The sequence below is a fragment of the Oryzias latipes genome, chromosome 23 (assembly GCF_002234675.1).
Source record: "Oryzias latipes chromosome 23, ASM223467v1".
NCBI lineage: Eukaryota > Metazoa > Chordata > Actinopteri > Beloniformes > Adrianichthyidae > Oryzias > Oryzias latipes.
In genome coordinates this window covers 11,896,610-11,918,737 of record NC_019881.2, presented here as the reverse complement: position 1 = coordinate 11,918,737, position 22,128 = coordinate 11,896,610, and the positions used below count along the sequence as shown (strand labels likewise).

At 41.9% G+C, this 22,128-nt stretch overlaps 3 protein-coding genes across 4 annotated transcripts in view; 2 read left to right on the top strand and 1 right to left on the bottom strand.

Moving 5' to 3' along the window:
* LOC101164861 (patatin-like phospholipase domain-containing protein 2) overlaps positions 1 to 1,189 on the bottom strand; it is a 67,074-nt gene extending 65,885 nt beyond the window's left edge. For both annotated transcript variants that reach the window (XR_002293029.2, XM_004083120.4), the window contains exon 1: positions 1,112 to 1,189. Coding sequence is in view for 1 of the 2 variants with exons in the window: in XM_004083120.4 (XP_004083168.2) it covers positions 1,112 to 1,165 (54 nt within the window). In the remaining variant the exon portion in view is untranslated. The remainder of the gene's footprint in view (positions 1 to 1,111) is intronic.
* Positions 1,156 to 9,960, top strand: sult4a1 (sulfotransferase family 4A member 1). The gene is made up of 7 exons (XM_004083002.4): positions 1,156 to 1,460; positions 4,318 to 4,448; positions 5,442 to 5,522; positions 6,947 to 7,073; positions 7,145 to 7,239; positions 8,200 to 8,338; positions 9,428 to 9,960. Exons 1-7 carry the CDS (start codon positions 1,292 to 1,294, stop codon positions 9,538 to 9,540), a joined length of 855 nt encoding a protein of 284 aa, XP_004083050.1. The 5' UTR covers positions 1,156 to 1,291; the 3' UTR covers positions 9,541 to 9,960.
* Positions 9,961 to 12,583: 2,623 nt separating this feature from the next.
* On the top strand, positions 12,584 to 22,125 carry LOC101164612 (sorting nexin-4-like). Its single transcript, XM_004083119.4, has 14 exons — positions 12,584 to 12,776; positions 12,866 to 12,990; positions 13,063 to 13,201; positions 13,394 to 13,543; positions 14,049 to 14,096; positions 14,171 to 14,226; positions 14,315 to 14,387; positions 16,368 to 16,429; positions 16,531 to 16,596; positions 16,680 to 16,769; positions 18,672 to 18,771; positions 19,474 to 19,619; positions 19,687 to 19,801; positions 20,040 to 22,125. The coding sequence occupies exons 1-14, from the start codon at positions 12,702 to 12,704 to the stop codon at positions 20,085 to 20,087; spliced, it is 1,293 nt and encodes a 430-aa protein (XP_004083167.2). The 5' UTR covers positions 12,584 to 12,701; the 3' UTR covers positions 20,088 to 22,125.
* Positions 22,126 to 22,128: the final 3 nt, after the last annotated feature.

Here is a 22,128-nt window from a genome sequence, read left to right as displayed (position 1 = left end):
TAATATTAAATAGATACATATTAATACACAGCTGTAAGAGAATAGTGTTGTTGTTTTTTGAAATGTTTTAAAAAACAAATTCGAAACTGCAATATCTATTAGCAAAACTATCACATCATGTCTGAATTTTGTTGGAAAACATATTAATAAAAATATGGCCTCCTCCTCTACTCCCAAGTTCTTTTCCCAGTTGCATTTCACGATTATTTTTAAAACTAAGTTTTCCAAAATAGTTTTACCTCTGCTTGACGTCTGGATATCGATTACCCACTCAGATGAAAATTGTGTTTTTGGTGTTTTTAATGTGGATATGTATCAAGAAAATTAAGATTAAAATTACATGTCTTAGTATTTCTTTATTCAAATCGTGAATTAGAGGAAAAGATTCCATTTAAAAAAGACTGTATTTGTGATATAGAAAATATGCTCCGCTCCATTCCGATGCATCCACCTGCAGACAAATAGATCCATGAACGTCTTTGTTTTCCTCATCTGAGCTGGAATCTGGACCAGAACTTTATGGCTGGATGGCTCCAACATTGCTCGCCATTTTTGCACCGCTAGTTAGGGTTGTGAGGGGCTGTTAGCAGGAGAGTATATATTAAACAGATAGGTGATGGGAAATGGGGCGGGCTTTCTCGTCTGCAATGATCCCGCCCACAACTCAGAGGTGAATTTCTAATGAACTACTGCTGCTCTGCAGAAACTATGTCCTGGAAACAGGTTTTTGGATTTCAGCTAAAAACGGCATCATTAAGAGCGCTGCTTTGAAAATAGATCAAAAGATGATCGCAGAAAATGTTAGGGAAAAGCTCCATGACTGTAACCTCTCAAGTCATTACGATTACCACTGCCTGTCAAAGGGCAAAACTGTTAGTGTTTTGCAGCAGCACTCATGCAGTAAGTGAGCCTGCATCAACCGTGCCTGCTGACACAGAAACTCTGTTTTCAAATGTTATTCCCAAAAGAGGCTCAGGAAAAACAAGACATTTCCTGAAACAGAATTTTCTGTAAATTGTAAAAATGGAAAAAGCGGAAAAAATGATACAATCATCAGCAAGTAAACCTGGTGTCATTAAAATGCTGTAAACGCTTAAAGTCAAATCTGTACCTGTGGGCGTGCACAGCCCGAGTGGTCCTGATGCTGGCACTCGTGAGCGCGCATGACGTCACTATTGCTCGAGAGGTTCCAGACTCTACTGCGCACAGCATCCCGTATTAACAACTAAAGACCACAGGCGCGGAGCCCCCACCTACCCAGCCACCCCCCAAGCCCGGCGCCCTCAGGAGGATGGCCGAGAGCGAGGCCGACACCCCGAGCACCCCCGTGGAGTTTGAAAGCCGCTACTTCGAGTTTGAGGGGGTGCGGCTGCCGCCCTTCTGCAGGGGCAGGATGGAGGAGATCTCCAGCTTCTCCATCAGGAGCAGCGACATCTGGATCCTCACCTACCCCAAATCAGGTACGCGCGCGCACCGTGGCGCTCTTATCGGAGCCTGACATGACGAGTAGGTGCAGAGGTCTTCTTTAACTGCTGTACCTGCTGCGTTCACGTGTCAGCATATCGCAGTACATCAGGACTCTGATGGTTACATCATCACGTGAGCGAGTCACGCGGCCCAACAGCTCACGCCACTCGCGCGAGCCACTGAAGGTGAGTTTTTACGTTCGTTGCAGGGTGTCCCCGGCGCGTGCGCAGGGCAGGAAAATACGTCATTTTCTCCATACGTGCGCGCGCACACACAGAGAAAATGCACCAACAAAGATGTTCAAAGCTACTCCTGAAGCCCTCAGTGTGATCACTGCAGATCATCAGGAGCACATACATGTGTGTTTGGTTGGTTCAGTGAAGCTTTCTTTAAAGTGTAAAAGGTTCCAGAAGGTTCTGCTGGGCTCAACCCACTTGAACCCCACCCCCTTGAATCATCCAGAGCCAGGTAACCCCTCAGTAAAAAAACACTTGGGTAACATTCTGGCAAACTGCCCCTGATGTCAATGCAATGTTGGAGGAACCCCAGACAGACCCTGGCTGTTCTGATGGTACAAGTCCACCTAAAAGAACAACCAACCGTGATGCTGTGTTCTCTCAAAGAACATACTTTACTTTCCCACCCCCAGATTACCTGGAAAATGCATTTAAAATCCCCGTACGACCATCTTTTGATCTTTTTTCAAAGTATTCCCAGAGGTCTTTTCATTATGATGATGCCATTTTCAACCAAAATATCAAGCCGGAGTCATTTTCTAGGACATAGTTTCTGCAGAGTGGCAGGAGTTCTTTGGAAATTTACCTGAGTTGCGGGCGGGACCATTGGGGAGGAGCAACCCTTCCTCCACTTCCCGTCATCCATCTGTTTACACTCTCTCCCACTAGCTTACAGACCCTCACACCCCCAACCTAACATTGGCAGTGTAGCAAGAACACCAGCAATATTGGAGCCATCCAGTCGTTCAGTCCAGATCCAGATTCCAGCTCATACGAAGAAAACAGACGTTCATGCATCTATTTGTCTATAAGTGGATGCATCAGGATGGAGCATAACAAACCGTTGTAGATCCTATATGTCACACCTTTTTCCAATCCCATTTTTCTTCCGCTTTTGATTCACAATTTGACTGAATTTATTCTTATTTTCCTTCTTATTTCCAAACATTTGAGAACTTCTCTTTTACTGAACGGTGGATGTGATTCACCCAGGAAAAGAATTTTCCATTTTTACCTGGAATACAAGAGCATCTGAAAAAGCTCATCTGATGCTTTTCCTGAAGATACAAAGCTGTCCTTCAGACCCAACATAAGATTCTGTCAGTTTGAAGATCACATGAACAGATTAAAATGTCCTCCGAGCTTCACAGACTGAGATCAGAAAGGAGCTCCTGTCGTTTCTGTGCCCCTCTCTGAAATGAGTGAGATGTTATTGCCAAAATGAAGATGAGTCACAGGCAACACGGCTGCAGCACCACAGCGAAGAACATCAAACAATTCTGCTCACGCCAGGAGAAAAACGCTCCCAAGCCACAGCTTCAGCGTGACCACCATGCGGTATTTCGGTCGCACCGTCGGCATGAGCATCACCCTGAAGGAGACTACTCCTCATGAAAGTACTGACCAGAACTAGCTTCTGCTTTTGTTTTGGTTCATATGTCCAATGAACCCAATCATTGCAAACACAGCCCCCCCTAGAAAAAGCCAAAAAGTATTCAAGTTTGAAAAAATATATTTTTATTAGCAAAAAAAATTTCCAGCCATTGGGGTAAGAAAAAAGGTAATACAAATACTTCTTATTTTAAGAAACAAAATTCTAGTTTCTTTAACTCATACTGCTTTGCTGTTGGAAAACATTCTCATAAAGACAGTTTTTCTTGCAAGACAAAAAACAATTACTGTTAATTCTTGCTTAATTGTTTGCTTATTTAATTTAGGACTGTTCAGAACCAGGTCTTTCTCTCTGAGTCACACTGGTTGAAGTTTCTCAGAGTTCCTGCTGGTTCATGTGGGACAAACATGTCAGAGATCTGCTTTGGTGAATAACCATGGAGAGACTTAATGACCCACCTGATGAAAACTGTGTTCTTTGTGTTTTAACATCTTCTAGTGGCATTCTTCTCATGATAGACAACACATATATAAAGGAAATCAAGACTGAAATTGTGATTAGCAGTTTTTTGTTATTCAAATCGTTATGAATCAGGAGTAGATGAAAAAAAGAAGTTTGAAAAACATCGTATTTGTGATGTAATGTGCTGGGCGGTCCACATGCTCTCTGCTGAGCTCTCACAAACAGGGATGGGATGGGGGTCGGGGTTCCTCAATGCCAATGGTCCCTCCCACAACTCAGAGGTGAATTTCTGATGATCTCCTGCCGCTCTGCAGAAACTATGTCCTAGAAAACGACACAGGTTCTTTAAATTTTACCTAAAAACTGCAAAAGCATTATTAAAATACCAATGTGTATGCTTTTGAAAACAGATCAAAAGATCATCGCAGTTGGACCTTGAAATAAGAGATGTTCATGAAATCTGTTCTCTGAGCAACAGGTAGCCAATGTAAAGACTTGTGGACAGGACTGATCTGTAAATGCCGACCTGTTGAACCACGGCATCTCGACTTCAAGTCTTCTTGTTTTAAACGTTTCACCTCCCATCCATGTGCCATCGTCAGCTTTTTCTACCTTCATCAAGGCCCGGAGTCCTTGAGAGTCACAGAGAAGAGACAAACGTGTGTCATGTCAGACAGTGTGAATCATGTCTGTTAGTCTTTGTGCTTCTGGAAAACCCTCGCTGTTAAATCCATAACCCCCCATAATGTGTTTCTGTAGGCACCAGCCTGCTGCAGGAGGTGGTGTACCTCGTAAGTCAAGGAGCAGACCCCGATGAGATCGGCATTATGAACATTGACGAACAGCTGCCGGTCTTAGAGTATCCACAGCCTGGACTGGATATCATACAGGTATGCTGTGTTTGCAGGCAGGTTGGTGCTGGCTGGGTCAGGACTCCTGAAGCACTTTTGAAGCCTCATCCTGTCTGGTTCTGATTCTGGAGCTAATGGTAGAAGGCACTTAACTGTTATAGATCATTTGTAGAAATTAAACCATTGAGTGTATGCGTGAACTGAACTGAGTGACCCCTCTCCCATTTCTTATCTAAAGAAAAAACACACTGTCATTCTATTGGAGGGAATAACCATTCTTGATCCGATACCTTTTTTTAAAACATGTTCTTAACAATCTTCATTTTTTTCTGTAGTTCAAGTTATGTGAGTTGTAAACTGACCAATCAGATGCCTCAATAAAAGTAGGCGGTGCCTGCTGGCCCCCACATCCAATGTTCGAAACGTTTGATTGACAGATTCTCCCAAACCCGCTTTTAGGGGTGTGGCCTTCTAATAAGCTCACCCCTGAATAGTGAGAGTGGTTGCCATAGAAATGAGGACTCAGACCAATCACTGCTTACTAATGTTGTCCGCCTCCAACATGGCGGTGTGCATAACACGAAGAATGGCGACTGACTTGACTTCATTTGGAGCTGGAAGTAAACCATATTGGTGGCATTACCCATACTGTCCGTGGATGAAACCTGCCCAGCATGTGTCTGCATTGGTCTTATTCAGGCTTTAAATGTTGGCTGGAAAGCTTGAGGATTTTTTAATAGTAAATGAAAATGCTGTTCCTTTTCAACCACCATATCAGATGTATTAATTAAGAGATCGTTTATTGCTATAATAATATATTTGCTAATGTACATTTTTTTAATCTTGGGATATTTGTTGTATTTCTGATGTTTTTATATTCTTTTGAAATGTGTGTGTCGCCGCCCTCTTTGAGTAAAATCCCACTGATGGAAAGAATGAAGGCCTCTACATATATAGTCATCCCAAATCCCAACTTCCTGGAAAGATCTACTGCATGGACATTATAATCAGAATGCTGTTGTGTCCCTACAGGAGCTGACATCACCTCGCCTGATAAAGAGCCACCTCCCCTACCGATTCCTCCCCTCAGCTCTGCACAAGGGAGAAGCCAAGGTCTGTGCACAGACACATGCATGTCTATGACTGCAGTCCACCTCATCTACTCTATCCCATAATGCTATGCAACTCATGTGGTTTCCCAATTCAATTCTACCCAATGCAACTCAATAAAAAGAGTTGGACGATTGTACTATCAACCAGCTCTAATCCATTAAGTAAAAATACAGAGAGAGAAGGTTTCGATGTCCTGGAGGATCCAAAGTGACAATCAGTATCATCAATTTAGATCAACAGCAGCAATTAATGACATAAATTCGAGGGTTAAGACAAACTCGTTATACCTTTTATAAAATGACTTGGCCAAATTTGAACAGTGGGTTTGCTATTGTGTATGCAAGTACATTTTGAAGTTTTTTTTTTCTAGATACATTGACCAAAATTGTGCCCTGTATGGGTTTCCTACAGATGAAAGAATTTAATACCATGAGGTGGTGGAATTATGCCTTCAAAATGGGGATTGAAGCCACACAATCCCATAACCACTGTTATTTTGAGTTACCGTTCAACTCATTTTTACCCTATGCTCCAATCTGACATGACAATCCAGATTATAACATTCCAGAACTTGAAAATCACATAGCTAGAACACATTTCAGGTTGAAAAATCACATTCCAGTTTCTGATAAGCAAATTCCAGATTTTGAAAAAGCATATCCATGTTCTGGATTAGAAGATTCTGGTTCCAGATAAGCACATTCTGGAAGCAGATCAAATTGAGCACATTCCCATTAAAAAAAGGAATTATTCCAGTGTGAAAATGACATTCCAGGTCGTAGTTAACAATTTTCAGATACGCATTTTCCAAATTCAGAAAAGCACTTTTAAATAAAAACCATTCTTGTTCAAGACGAGGACATTCCAGTTCTAAGTGATCAGATTCCAGTTTTGGATTCCAGAAACAGATGAGCAAATTCCAAATACAAATAACTGCATTCTAAATCAAAGTAAGCACACGCCTCCAGAGTAAACTAATTATGTTCCAGAACTTGATAATGACCATTCAGGTCTAAATGGTCATATTTAAAAGCTGGATAATCACATTCCAGATCCACTATCCACATGCAAATAATCACATTCCAGATCAGAACCAGCACATAACCATATTTAATTATGAAAGAATAATATTCAAATATTAATATTTCAAAACTTGATAACCCTTCAGATCCAGATTACCCCAGATAATGACATTCCAGATTATGATAATGATATTTCAAATCCTGATAGAGATATTTCAGATGAGGAGGAGTATTGTTCAAATCCAGATAGAAAAATTCCAGATTCAGTACACCACATTGAGAATTACAGACATCCAAAGTCTTCCTTAGATCAGATAAGTTGGAAAGTTGAGCAGGACTGTGGTCTTTGCGTTTTCAAGACATCCTAAAGAAGTGTTTCCCAAAGAATGGCTTTATTTCTAGGTGATCTACATGGCCAGAAACCCCAAAGACCTGGTGGTGTCCTACTATCAGTTCCACCGTTCTCTCAGGACCATGAGCTACCGGGGAACTTTCCAGGAGTTTTGCCGTCGCTTCATGAATGAGAAATGTGCGTATGAAGCAGCATTTCCCCCAAACTCACATTCGTTTCTAAACTCTGCTCTGCTCTTCTTTCTGCAGTGGGATACGGTTCCTGGTTTGAACACGTTCAGGAATTCTGGGAACATCGGATGGACTCAAATGTCCTCTTTTTAAAGTATGAAGACATGTATAAGGTAAGGTTTCTGACTTTTATGTCATGTTTCAACCCTTTTTTCTAAACATGGTTCATGTTAGCTGGAGCGTTTCTCCCCATAAGAGGTTGCTAACATGTTACTAAGACCCCTGAACTTCTCTTTATGATGGTGCTTTTTAAAGAACACTGCATTCTGTATGTGAGTGTTTCAATTCCAGTGAAAAGACTTGTTTTGCCCCTGCAATCTAAAGCGGTGGGGGTCCTTGAGTGAAAAGGTCAGGCGTGCAGATGAACCACTGGGAATCCAAGTTTCTCCACAGAAATGTGAAACAGATTTAGTCTGACATTATTAAACGGAGACCATTTGACAGCCTTCTGAAAGATTTTTTTTTAATTCCCTTACATGAATTTTGGTATATAACAGGATTTAGATGTTCTGGAAACAGTTATTTTTGGTGTGAAATTAAAATTCTCAGAAACTTTCTAGCTTCTATGTTCCTCACATTCCAGGAATCATAAATCAAGTTATCTTTTTTTTGGAGTTTTTCAAACATCGACTCACAAAGAAATTGTGTTAAAGACCATAAAATGTCAATATTGAAGAACAGAAGCTTTTTTCTTTACAGATACACTAAAATGTCTGTCAAATAAAACTTGAGGAGATTCTTATGAGCCGCTGGAAGAAGCTTTCTTCACACAGTTCCTGTGTCTCGTGCAAAACAAGAATGAATGGACTGGGAGGCAGTCTAGAATCTGGGTTCAGAACAGCCATTTTTATCAGTCTGCCGTCTCATCACATTGATGTCTTCTTCTGGAAGTCAAATGTTTGTTCTTTGGGAAGCAATGATTGAACGCCTCGCCCTATTTTTAAGAGAATCAATTATTCCCAGAGGCTCCAAAGTTCTGTCTGATTGCAGCGAGTGCTGACCGCTGAGCGCTGCCGTCAGTATAACCTGTGTGCGATGGTTCCCAGAGAACACTTCCTCTCTGCTCCATGCAGGATCTGGGCACCATGGTGGAGCAGCTGGCCAGGTTCCTGGGCGTATCTTGTGACAAAGCTCAGCTGGAAAGCATGGTGGAGAGCTGTCACCAGCTGATTGAACACTGCTGCAGCTCTGAGGCTCTGTCCATGTGCAGGGGTGAGTGTGCAGAGACACTGAGGAGGAGGAGGAGGAAGAGGAGAAGAGCTCTTCAAAGATGTCTTGAAAGACCGACTCTGATGAAAATTGTGTTTTTTGGTGTTTACATGCTCTTGTAGCATTTTTTTGATGGAGGACATATACATTTATTCAAACTGTTGTGAGTCAGAAGCAAATGAAAAAATGCTGTTTGAAAAAAGATTATATTTGTGACGTGGAAAATGCATTGGGCGGGGCCACAAGCCCCCTGTGCTGCTCCATTCTGATGCATCCACTTGCAGAAAAATGGATCCACGAGCGTCTTAGTTTTCCATGTCTGGAATCGGAATCAAAGCTGTACGGCTGGATAGCACCGCCAGCTCCAACCATTTTTGATTTCTTAAAGTTATTTTTTTCTCAGACACGGTTTGTGTTTTGTCACATACCTGACATGTAAAGAAATAACTTTAAGAAATCAGTTAATTTTGTAGACACCATGAACTGTATTGAATTCCAACCATTTTTGTTGCACGGGTGTAATGTTAGGTTGGGGGTGTGAGAGGCTGTAAGCTAGCGGGAGAGAGAGTGAACAGAGAGCTCAGTTATTGAGTGATGGAAAGTGAGGGCGGAGATGCTCTGGGCCAACAGTCCCTCCCACAACTCAGAGGAGAATTTTTGATGAACTACTGCCGCTCTGCAGAAACTACGTCCTAGAAAACGACACAGTTTTGTTTGTTTTTTTGGCTCAAAGGCCACTGGGAACATTTTAAAAATAGATCAAGAGTTGACTAGAGTAGCACTTTGAAGATATACAACTGAACATGGAGAATTTGGGATTTTTCTCCAGCAGTCTGTTGTCAGATTTTTGGTTTTTAAAGTCTAGTTTGAGTTTCAGATAAGGGACATTGTTTCAGTTTCAGATGAACGTAACTCAGCTGTGTGCTGCACTCTGAGTAATCGTTCAGCTTTTTCCTTCATGTCTTAGCTGTTTACCATAATTAGACGTGTTTGTTCCTCATGCCACAACAGGTTAGTTCAGTTGTTGCCATGGTTACAGTGATCTGACTCAGGTAAAAATTGACATTTGATGGGCGGCTCCTCTCCTTGCAGGTCGAGTGGGTCTGTGGAGGGACGTCTTCACCGTGTCCATGAACGAGAATTTTGATGCTGTGTACAGACAGAAGATGGCCAAGTCTGACCTGACCTTTGACTTCTGCCTGTGAGGACGTCAAACCTCTCCTCAGAGTAAACTGTTTCGGTCAGGAATCAAACCCCACCCCATGTCGAATCTATCGCTTCTTATTTAAAAATGTAAAACAGGTCTGAGTTTCTCAATGTCTACAGGAGACTCAGGCCTCTGCAGCCCCCAGGATCAGCTGGTTTCTGGTCTGATTAGCTTTACTGCAGGTGAAACGATAAATGGCTGCAGGGAATATCGGGCAGATTTCAAACAGGAAGAGCATTTTTACAAACAGGAAGTATTCTTTGGTTCAGTCATCCACTCTTCTAACTTCAGCTAGCCCGTTTGGGTTTTCATCCCATGAACACATAGTTAAAACATTTGAGCAGAAGACTGGTGAGGGAACAACACACTGATTTAAAAAAAAAAAAAAAAAAGTATTTTTGTCTTCTGATATTTTGACCAGAACCAGGCCTGGAATGAAGTGTTTGCTTGTTTGGAGCTTAGGTGACCTGAAGGCTGAACGAAGAACCAAGATCAGCTCTCTGGCATGTGGGCCACGGCATCCCAATGACAGGGTCACGTCTTCATCACAACACCTCACACATTACCTGAGTTTGAGCTGACTCACTCGGATCGCTGGTTCCCTGGCTGGTCGTGAACAGCATCATTCTGTAGAGCCTCAGAAGTGGCGTCTAACACACGAAGAGACCTCTGCAGCGTTAAAATGTGTTCGCTAAATGGCGAAAGCAAAGCAACATCAGTTGGAATTGTCCCACACATCCATGCAGCCAATCCATCTAAAGAACATGCAAAGCATGGTGGGGGAAGCGGGGTCATATGGGAATGATGAGATGAATACAAAAAATGTCTGCACACTGAAAGGCAGACGAGTATACAAAGGTGCAGAAGGTTTTCAGAAAAAATACAAAAACAACAGATGGCTTCCATCAGAAACTATCGAGGTCAACCACTTTAAAAAAAAAGGGTTGTGTGTGAGTCATTGACTGCACGTGAGAACTGGACTGAACGAGTGTGATGTTATTTTTCCGTGATACAGACATTACCAAATAGGAACCAGAAGTCGTCAGTAAGCAGTGAATGGTCGATCTGAGTCAACGGGTCTATGGCAACCACTCTCACCAATCAGGAGTGAGCTTGAGGGAAGGCCACACCCCTTTCAGAAAATCTGTCAAATGTTTCAAACGTTTAACGTGACACCACATGCTTTTGTTGAGGCATCTGATTGGTCAGTTATAAACTTTCACAGCAGAAAAAAAAGAAGAAAAAAAGGATTATCAAGAACATTAAAAAAAAAACGTATCAGATCCAGAATGGTTATTCTGATCAATAGAATGACTGTCATTGCTGTTTATTTCTCTATAGAGGACTGTGGGATTTTGGCTTCTTGGAGCCAGCAGGTACTTCCTGTTTGGAATGCCAGGGGGGAGGGGTTCCTCAATCCTTTTCTCATATACAGTCCATGTTTACGAGTAGTATGGGATTAGAGGGCTGGGTACCCCGAAAGTGACTTCACGGAGCAAAAGAGAAGCACACAAATGAACAGCAGAGGTAGAGTCAGACGTCTCTTCCATGTGTGTCACAATACAAACTGTATACACATCTCAATAAATCTGTGTTTACCACAAACACTGTAACAATGTGTCATTTTTTTTACATGATAGCTCTTTGAATGGATTTTATTACTGATAGGTAGGAAACATATTTGCAGGAATGAGGATTAAGTGCCTGAACCTGAAAAGTTAAATCCACACCTGAATTCTTATTCCTCTAGACAGGAAGCACCTGCCTCTGATTCAAACCCTTTTCAGACCAACATGAGTCTTTTTTTCTCAGAAGAACAGTTTGCAGCACAGTTTTGGAAAGACAACCATGAGGTCATGGAGTATAAACAAAAATATGACATTTTCCTTGTTTGTTGGCATCGTGATCCTATTTCCTCCTTTCCTCCAGCACAGAATTGTTTTTGTCGTAGATGTTTATCCCCCCCAAAAAATATACTGGTGACAATGAAGGACAACGGTTTCCCTTTTAGGTGTCTTACCAAGTCACTTGAGCCATACAGGAAAATACATCAAAAGAAATGGAAACATTTTATTTTAACAATCGGCTAAACCGTTCAAGTAAAACTTTCAAAAATACAAACTGGAGTATAAACTAAGGGAACCGTCTTACACTAGAAACAGAAAAACACAATTATCAACAACAAGCCCTTGCAGCAGGTGTCCCTACTGACATACAAGTGTTCATACAGATTCAGCTGCCAACAGGAGTACCCAGTTGTCACGCCATGGGGCAGCTGTGGTGAGGAGCATTCAGCCTTTGATTGTGATTATGGGTTGGCGCCAGTGTTTGGCAGCTGCCATCAGTGTGTGCACGGACTGTGAGTGTAAGGTGCCTTTGGCTTTGGCCTTAAAGCAAGGCAGTAAAGCATTGTTGCAGTATTTACCATGCTTTATTTTGAAGGAAAAAAGATTCAAGTTCCGCTTTCATTTGCATTGTTTATTTCAAAATAAAATTTCAAATTGAATATTGTTTTCTATAAAAACTGAGATAAAGAAAAACGTTTTTTTAATCATGAATAATATGCAAGAAATTATTGAAAATTTTCAAGAAAACTTTTCAAGAAAATCACAAGCTTTTGTCACTGAAACAAAATTGTATGGTACCATATTTACTTTATTTTAAATAATAAAGTTATCATTGCCGTCCTATAATTTGGCAAAGTTTACAAAAAAAGGTCTGCTTTACAAAAGTTCAAATTATTGCAGTAAAAATTGGTTTATGTAGATTTTTGCCGACAAAATGCAAATAATATGTACATTTGTGGCAACGAAATACTAATTTATGGCCACAAAAGATTCATTTCAGGGAACAATTTTTTTTTTTTTTTTGGCTGTCATGTTCAAGGCTCTATTGATGGGATCACATCTAAATATTTGACAGGACCACATAGAAAAGTCTTAGTGTGAAATAAAATTCAAACCAAACAATCTTAAATTGAAAGAGACAAAGATTAGGTATCGTTTCCTTTCGGTCATTTTTACATGATTGTTTACATAAATGGGGGTGAAAATAGAATGGTATCATCCATCAGCTGTGGGTCTGTCCATATTTTTGATCTTTTGACGTAACGAAGCTGGATTACCGTAACGCCGCGTGCGTGGCGCAGCAGGAACCGGGATGATGGCGGAGAACGGGAAGGATGAGGCGGCAGCGTCAGACGGAGAGTCCGCGGACGGAAGCGCCAGCTTGACGGTGAAGCGGCGGATGTGTACCGTCTCGGTCATGTGACGCGGGTTACCTGTTGTTGCTGGTGCCGGTGTGAACGTGCCCGCTGCTTTCAGGTGGAGCGGCGGGACTCGAACCTGCTGCGCAGGATGGAGATCTGCGTGGCCGAGGCCGAGAAGAGGAGCGGGAAGAACGCCATCAGCATGCAGGAGACGTTCACGGTGTACCTGATCGAGACCAGGTGAGCGCTTCTGCCGGGAGGGAGCATGCGCGCGCGTCACCGCGGACTCTAACAAACCTGCTCGCGCTGCAGGCCCGCGGATGCCGCTGCTGAGGGCCGCGTGCAGCCTCCCGAGTCCGTGTGGAGGAGATACAGCGAGTTCGAGCTCCTCAGGGCGTACCTGATCCTGACCTACCCGTTCTACGTGGTTCCTCCTCTGCCTGAGAAGAGGGTGAGTTCCGCTGTCACCCCCTGCTGCAGGAGGCAGGAGGTCTGGAGCAGCAGCAGGTTTACTCACAGGGACTGATCCAATGAGCAGGCAGAACTCTGTGCTGCTGATGCTCAAATCTTTGGCACCAGTGAAGGCCATCCTGCTATAAGCAGAGCGGAAACCGCTTCTTCTTCCTCCTCCTCCTCCATGCAGGCAGAGTTTGTGTGGCACAAACTGTCAGCAGACAACATGGACCCGGATTTTGTGGAGCGGCGCCGGATTGGGCTGGAGAACTTCCTGCTGCACGTGGCGTCTCATCCAGGACTCTCCAATGACAAGATCCTTTCTCACTTCCTCACTGAGGTACGGTGACTAAAGACTCCCGATCCATACAATTGCTGCTTGGGAGCAGACCTGTTCCCTTTTTTTAAAAGCAGAATCTTGTCCTCCATTCTGTTTTCCAACCTCTCCTCCATCCTAACCTTCATCTAGTGGAGCTGGTTATTAAAATATTCGAAATTTGGCACGGATGTACCGTAAGATCCCCTCATTTTGAAAAGCACGTTAGCCACGAAAAAATCCAACATCTATGTATATAATATACATATAACATGTAGTTTCCCCTCAAGTGTAAAGGCTGCATTACGTGCATGAACAGTCCATATTGGTGACTTTGGGGCAAATAGGCAATGAATCTTTTTGTAACATTGAGTGCCGCCATCTTTAAAAATTGATTTTTCTCATGGCTAACGGCAAATTTGGTGCTTGTTCCCCCGTTCAGGCACGTTAAAGTGAGAAAGGTCACAGGTCATCTACTCAGGTTGTATGTTTATGTCGCTCTCTAAAGTCAGTGTGTTCCCTGTTTTAGGAAAACTGCTGGAAAGAAGCTGTGTATGAAACAGGATTTCAGGATAAGGTAAAGGAAACTCTGTGGCAGATTTCAGGTGAATTTTAATTGGTTTAAATAACCTTTGGTCTGTTTTCCTGCAGGCAGACTCTAGAATGCGAGCTTTTGGCGCCACCTTCAGGGTCAGAAGTCCACAGAAGTGAGTTGGACTGGCTGCTCGATGAAACCAGGATGAAGATGTGGTGTCCCTGATCTGTTTTTTTTACTTGTATTTTCATTCCTGTCAGGTGCTTCATAGACATGAAGCAGTACAGCGAGGAGCTGCAGTGTCACACGTCTCAGCTGCTCCGAGCGCGAGCCGTAAGTCCAGCTCCTCTGAATCCTCTCCTATCTAGAATGGGATTTCTCATGCCATCCCGAAATGTTGGTGGAGCAGCAGTACGATCGAGAGTTGGGGATTTTTTAAAGATAATAGTTAGTTGGTTGACCAACAGATTATACCAGATAGGTGCTGATGATAGTTGTCATCATGCTAAAGTCAAAACCCAGTCATGAAGTGACACGAAAACCGCCGTAAGGAGGCTTCTAATGGAGGAATAGTCCAACTGTGCTACCTAGAGCTGAGGCTCTGAAAGACCGTACTGAGCACAGAAACACAACTCAAAGTAGTTCTTTTGCATCAAGGTCTCTCCTAAATGTTCCAGATGTTCGAACTCGAGCTCTTTTGAAGAAGAACAAAGAAACGTTGGGATTTTAGGTGCTGTGGTAAACCAATGAAACCGCAGATGAAAGACGCATTAAGCTCATTATATTGAAACTGAAAGATGTCCAGCAGAGCCATCGGCTCAGAGCAGGCAGAAACCACCAGGACCCAGGAACACCCATCTGCTGTTCAGAGAAGTCTGACAGGAGGTGTTTTCATGGAAAAGTAGCAGCCAAGAAACCGAACCTCTGGCGTGGAAACGAGACCAAGCGACTCAAGTCTGCAGGAAAACAGGAGCAGAGGTTTATAAAAATGGCAGAAAGATGGGAGAAAACCCACATCCACAGATGTTTGGATCAACTTCTCCGCTGAGTTCATCCTGAAGAACTGTTTAGAAGACAAAAGCTTAGCTAGAACTTATGCCATTACTGGTCTCAGCAAATATTGATTTATTTGAGATTTCTTTTTTGTTCAATCGTTGATTTTTGTTAATTGATAAAAAAAATAGATGATTAGAAAGCATCTTTTGTTTTTAGCAGTTTTCCGTCTAAAACCTTTGCATGTATAGATTTACATACATACATTGACAAACAGATGTTTATATACTGGATCATTACGGTTTAACAGCAGCTCAAAAGAAAAGAAAAGCACACTAAAATAGACACAACAAAAGCAGATTATTATTTTGTTAATTCAAGTAAATTTGCCCCAGGAAGCTTTTTTTTTAAACGAAATTTATATATCTACTGAGCCCGGGAACTGACATGGGTAAAATAATAAATATTCAGTTCCCATAAAATAATATTACGTTCTCTCGAAATAATTAATTTGTGCGAACAAAATAATTATTCATGTCTCCGTGTCTGCATTCATTCACATCCCGGTACGCTCTCCGTCCTGCCGCAAAAGCCGCTTTCCGCCGCTACTTCCGTGTCTCTGTGACCGACATTCGTACAAGAGGGGAAAAATAAAAACAAGAATAATCTATTCATTATTGTCTTCATGAAAGTAAGAAAAGTATTTTAATATTTAGGATGCCCAAGGTTGCTGCTTCCCCATACCGCAGCGATTCTCCGGACATAGCTCGCTTGAGCTATGAGCTATGTGCTACGAGCTCCGGTCCGCCGCAGAGCTCTTTTGCATGACATATCGGCATTCGGGCAGCTGGCTGTCCATCTACCGGCCAGCCAGCTGCGGTATGGGATATTGTAGTTTATGGTTGAACAGGAAGAATAATATTCGGGACTTGTCTTTTATTAACGTACTCCTTAGAAGTCAATTAACATCAGAAGGCTACATGCTACGTATCCCATCATGCATAACACATATCCCATAATGCATCCCGATCAATCAACGTGTCCCTGTAACTGTGGTGCATTCAAAGACAACAGGATAAATGTATATCAGAATATTATTCCATTCTCATGCATTAATTATTCAGTGGGAACAAAATATTATTTTGTGGGAACGCTTTATTTATTTATTTATTTTTCCCATGTCAGATCCCGGGCTCCGCATATATTGCAGCTATCACAGTTAAGAGTTCTATTTAGAAAACAATTTTTGTAACGTGATACTTCTTTCTACTTGTGAAAAAAACTTGTGTGTTTCTGCTTGTGTGAATTTGTGTGTATCAGAGGGTTGCAGACAGAGTCTACGCGGTCTACAAAGTCCATGGGAACTACGGCAGAGTCTTCAGGTCAGTCTGCAAACATTCTGACTTGGTTCTGGAATGATTTGGTTCTTGTTGATCTAAAGAATTGAACGAGAGTGAGACGGATTGTTGATGAAATGCTGCAGTGAGTGGAGCGGCGTGGAGAAGGTGATGGGAGATGGACTGCAGAGCGCCGGCCATCACATGGACTCGTGAGCACAGACTGCTACTTCATCGGTTGAAAGTAACTCTCATGTTGGAGCTTATTTTACTTTTGTTTTTCTTGTTCCTGCAGATATGCCGCGTCCATAGAGGAGATCCTGGAGGAGGAGGAGCATTACGCAGACCAGCTGAAGGAGTATTTGTGCTACGCTGAAGCCCTGAGGTGAAGAGTTCTCCTGATGCTTCCATGTTGATCAGAGGAAACAAATGTTCCACCTTTTTCCCAGATCATCATAACACATCAGCACTGAAGCTGATGTAAACAAATACACACATCAAAACAAACTAAAACTTTCATAAAATATCAAATATAACTTGTTTACCATTATCAGTTAGTCATGACTTGTTTATCATTACTTGATTGCCATGACTCCTTTAACATGACTCTTTTATGACTTGACTTAACTAGTATATCTTCTTTGATGTATTCACAAGGAGTTTTTTTTACTGTTACTCAATCGCTGTAACTTGCTGTAACTTGACTTATCTAGTATGGCCCATGTTTCATGACTTGTCTACCATGATCTGGTTTTCATGACTTGTTTACCATGACCAGTGTCTTATGACTTGGTAACATTGACCTGTGTTTCATGAATTATTTACTGTGACCTGTGTTTCTTAACTCGTCTACCATGACTTGTGTTTTATGACTTTACATTGACTGGTGTTTCATGACTTGTCTACCATGACCTGATTTTCATGACTTGTTTACCTTGACCTGGTTTTCATGACTTGTCTACCATCACTTCTGTTTCCTGACTTGTTTATATTGACCTGTATTTTATGACTTGTCTATCATTGCTTTTCTACTATGACCTGTGTTTCCTGATTTGTCTACCATAACCTGGTTTTCCTGACTTCTTTATCAAGACCTGTGTTTCATGACTTTTCTATCATGACTTGTTTCATGACTTGTTTACCATGACCAGTATTTTCATAACTTGTTTAAATTGACCTGGGTTTCATGACTTGCCTGCCATCACTTCTGTTTCATGACTTGTTTATATTGACCTGAATTTCAAGACTTGTATATCATTGCTTGTTTACTATGACCTGTTTTTCCTGATTTGTCTACCATAACCTGGTTTTCCTGACTTGTCTACCATAACCTGGTTTTCCTGACTTGTCTACCATAACCTGTTTTCCTGACTTGTCTCCCATGACTTGTTACATGACTTGTTTACCATGACCCGTATTTTCATAACCTGTTTAAATTGACCTGGGTTTCATGACTTGTTTACCATGATCTGTGTTTCCTGATGTGTCTACAATTACCTGGTTTTTTTCACTTGTCTACTATAACTTTTGTTTTGCAACTTGTTTACCATGGCCCGTGTTTCATGACTTGTCTCCCATGACTACTGTTTGTCTATTACCACGTAGTTCTCATGAGTTGTCTATCATGACTAGTGTTTGTCTATTACCACGTAGTTCTCATGACTTGTCTATCATGACTAGTGTTTGTCTATTACCATGTAGTTCTCATGACTTGTCTACCATGACTAGTGTTTGTCTATTACCACGTAGTTCTCATGACTTGTCTACCATGACTAGTGGTTGTCTATTACCACGTCGTTCTCATGACTTGTCTACCATGACTAGTGTTTGTCTATTACCACTTAGTTCTCATGACTTGTCTACCCATGCATGACCTGTGTTTTATTACTTTTTTACCATGACCTTTGTTTCACAACTTGTTTACCATGCCCAGTGTTTTCATGACTTGTCTATCATGAACTGGTTTTCATCACTTGTCTATCATGACTTTTGTTTCATAACTTATTTACCATGGCCCGTGTTTCATCACTTGTCTACCATGACTAGTGTTTGTCTATTACCACCTAGTTTTCATGTCTTGTCTACCCATGCATGACCTGGGTTTTATTACTTGTTTACCATGACGTATGTTTTTGACTTATTCACCATGTCCCGTGTTTCATGACTTTTCTATCATGACTTGTTTCACAACTTGTTTACCATGACTAGTGCTTTCATGACTTGTCTACCGTAACCCGATCACAGTGCTTTTTTGACCCAGGCTCATTCACCAGGACTTGTTTTGCAGGGCGGTGTGCAGGAAACATGAGCTAACCCAGTTCGAGCTGGAGACGGCCTCCCAGGACCTCATCTCTAAGAAGCAGCAGCGGGACGAGCTGGCCACAGGGGTACAGAGCTTCAGAATGGTGTTGAGAAGAAACCAATCAAGATCATGAAGCTTATACTGACAATCTGTAGAAGGTTCAGTCTTTTACATGTCAGCAGACAGTTAATCCTTTAACACTGGAGCTGTCGCCGGCAACACCTGATTGCATGTTCTCTTTGACATACCGTAACTCTTTGACTGCACAAGCAATAAGTATGAATCGACTGATTCTGACCCGGAGAAAAAGACCCTTTCACATCAGCTTTAGACTGATATGCAAGTCATCACTAACCTAAAAGGTTGCAAAACGGCGCAAAGCCGCTTTATCTGCAACAGAATCCGCTGATTCATTACATAAACACTTCCCTAATGTAAACTGTTGAATATCAGCACAGGGCAGCTTTTCTCCACTTCAGAATCAGCTGGAATGAACTACACAAACAGTTCAAGAACTACAATAGTTGAGTTAAAGCTCTGGTGTTAAAGGGTTAACCTGCAGCTGCAACTTAACTAGGTTAGCTGCTTCCACACATAAGTTTCCTTCTGCCTTATTTATTTTTTCCATTTATGTCAGAAATGAAATGACAAAGAGGAAGTGAAGTCTCTGGCAGGAAGTGCAGGGCATGGTGGTGGGAGTGTGATGGTCAGACGCAGAAAGCCGTCCTCAGGCTTCTGCCGTGACAGTGTTTTGAGTTGATTTTGAAAGAGCGGGTCTCCTCCTCAGATGGTGCGCACGTTCTCCTTCAAAGGTGTGACGAACAAGCTGTTTGGACAGGAGGCCCCGGAGCAGCGGGAGGCGCGCCTGAGCATGCTGGATGAGCTGATCGCAGATGCAGAGGACAGCGTGAGGGCCAAAGCAGCTGAGTGCGAGTGAGTCTGAGAGGAGGGCATGTCGGCGCTCAAACGAGCGGCGGTTCACGCTGTCGTCTATCTGCAGGGAGCATGTGCAGAAGGCGTGGGCCGACATTCTGCGCTTTAAAGAGGAGAAGGACAAAGATCTGCGAGAGGCTCTCCTCAACTACGCTGCAATCCAGATCAACATGTGCAAGAAGGTACAGGACAGCCAGCGATGGCGTTTCTGCTCGGCTCGCTGTCACATCGGGCTTTATGAAAGGGGTTATGGGGTTTAGCATATAGGCTACTCCACCCTGTCTTTAGCACTTAACAAAACACAGACCAGAGACCTAAATGGACACCTCCATCACCTGAAGACACTACCCACAAAGACAAAGATGCACAAACACGGCTTAACATTTCCGCTTTCATTTCCTTCTGCTTCTTCCTCTGCAGGGAATCCAAGTTTGGAGCAACACCAGGGAGAGCTTCCAGAAGATGTGAGGAACTCCAGCCTCAGATGTTTTCTAATCTTCTTAGAAACAGCCAAACCCAGGATCTGAATTAAAGCATGTTGACTCTTCATGTACCCTGCTGTTAGCAGACGAGTCAGGACTGAGAAGTCCCATCATCCCTTCTTCTGGAGGGTTGGTGGGTATCTCTTTCCAGCACCAGTGGAGATGTTTTTGGTCCAGAATGCCATAGAAAATGAAAGCAGTTCAGGGTGCGTTTGTGGACATCAGGAAATGTTGCTGATTGACATTGTGGCCTTCAGCTTTGTTCCTTCAGAGAATTGCTGAGGTTGCAGCTGGTGCAGGAGCTCCTGTCACCAATGCTTCCGGTTGGAAGCATTTTATGCAGCGGCTGAAGCTTCTAAGAACTGGTCACATCGTTAACCTGCTAACCTGGTTAGCTGCAAGATGTTCCTTGAAGGACTTCGCTTGTTTCCAACAAAATGGAAAGTCTTGGAAGAGGGGGGGGGGGTAAAGATGAGTAGGTTTTTCTCTGTAGGGGGTGATGGGTTTCTGCAAGCTGAATTTATACTTTGAGGCTGTGTCTCCCCCCTCCAACCCCCGCCCCTGTCCCTGTCCCAGGACAGAGCAAGTGGTGCCAGTCAGCTGAACTTTCACAAACTGTTTTTTTTTAAACTAGAGAAGTGACATTATCAATTCTCCTAAAAAGGGCGAGTGGGTTTGGTCTCAAGCTGTGACAGTTGTGCCCCCCGCCTCCACCCTCAGGTTGTAGTTCAGTGGACTTCTGGTGTTTATTTATTCTCCTGTAAATGAAATGACTGATTCCTGGAACAGAACAACAACAAAATGACACAAACATGCAGAAAACTGAATGTTTGTTTGCGCTCATGTTTCAGCTTCTTAAAATCTCTCACCTGCAGAAAAATGTTCCACATTTACAGTCTTCTTTTTGTTTTTCAGCAGCCTGCTTTATTTAAATCTGCTACGGCTACTTCTTGACATATTTTCTCTATTAATCTCAATCCTTCATTTAAACAGCAGTGTTTGCCTGGATGTCCGTTTTCATCTGCATATTTTACTTTTTCTTTGTGAGATAATTATTGAAAATTTTTCTTTTTGCTGTATAATAACGTTGTTATTGAAAAACATTAAGAAGTTTACAATGAACATGGAAGTCCTTGAAAAAATTCCTCCTTCCAGGCACCCGTCTCTAGTGGTCTTTTGGAGAACTGCGCCCTCTGAACAGAAGGTGGGTCTTGATTAAAAAACACAAAAATTATATCAAGTAAATTAACTGCGACTGCCATCATTATAAATGCAACAAATTTTAATGTCAAATCAAAATGTTTGTCTATGTCTTGTTTAAGACACTCCCTCAAATTATGTTTTGAGAAAAACCAAGCAAAACTTTATTTTTTCAAGTTAACAGAAATGAATTTGAATCTCCCTATTTCTCCAAGAGCTAAAGATAGATATTTAAAAATCCCGAATTGCATTTATCTCCTACAAGGAATTACTTCAGCTGTGATTAATATTGGTGGCAGCAAAACACACCATAATCCAAAAAATAAATAAACTGAAAAAGCTGTTCTGCTAACAACTATATTGACAAAAATAATTCAAATAGTTAAAGTTAACAATCCAAGGACGATCACATCTCAACTGGAGTCATGTTACAGTGTGAACAATAATATAGAACAAAAAGTGATCAACTTTGCCTCAAAAGAATCCTTTGTAAATCAAAGCATATGACCCAAAAATACAAAAACAAACAATTTTTATTAATTTTGTATTATGAGATAATTAATTCATTATACCTATAAAATCAATAAAGCTAATGAAAAGAGCGGAAGTTGAAGAGCATGATAAAAGACCAACCCTTTCAATGCCTAAATAAAATGTCATTTTTATGCATAAATCCCACTTCTATGTTAAATTAGATACGTTATGTATATATGTTTTACCTATTCAATCTGACAGTACACACGAGTACGGAGCCCTTAAGGAGATGTCGAAGAAGGGCGAAAAAGAAAATCAAAAGTAATAAAAAACCTAAATGATGCGCACCAGTT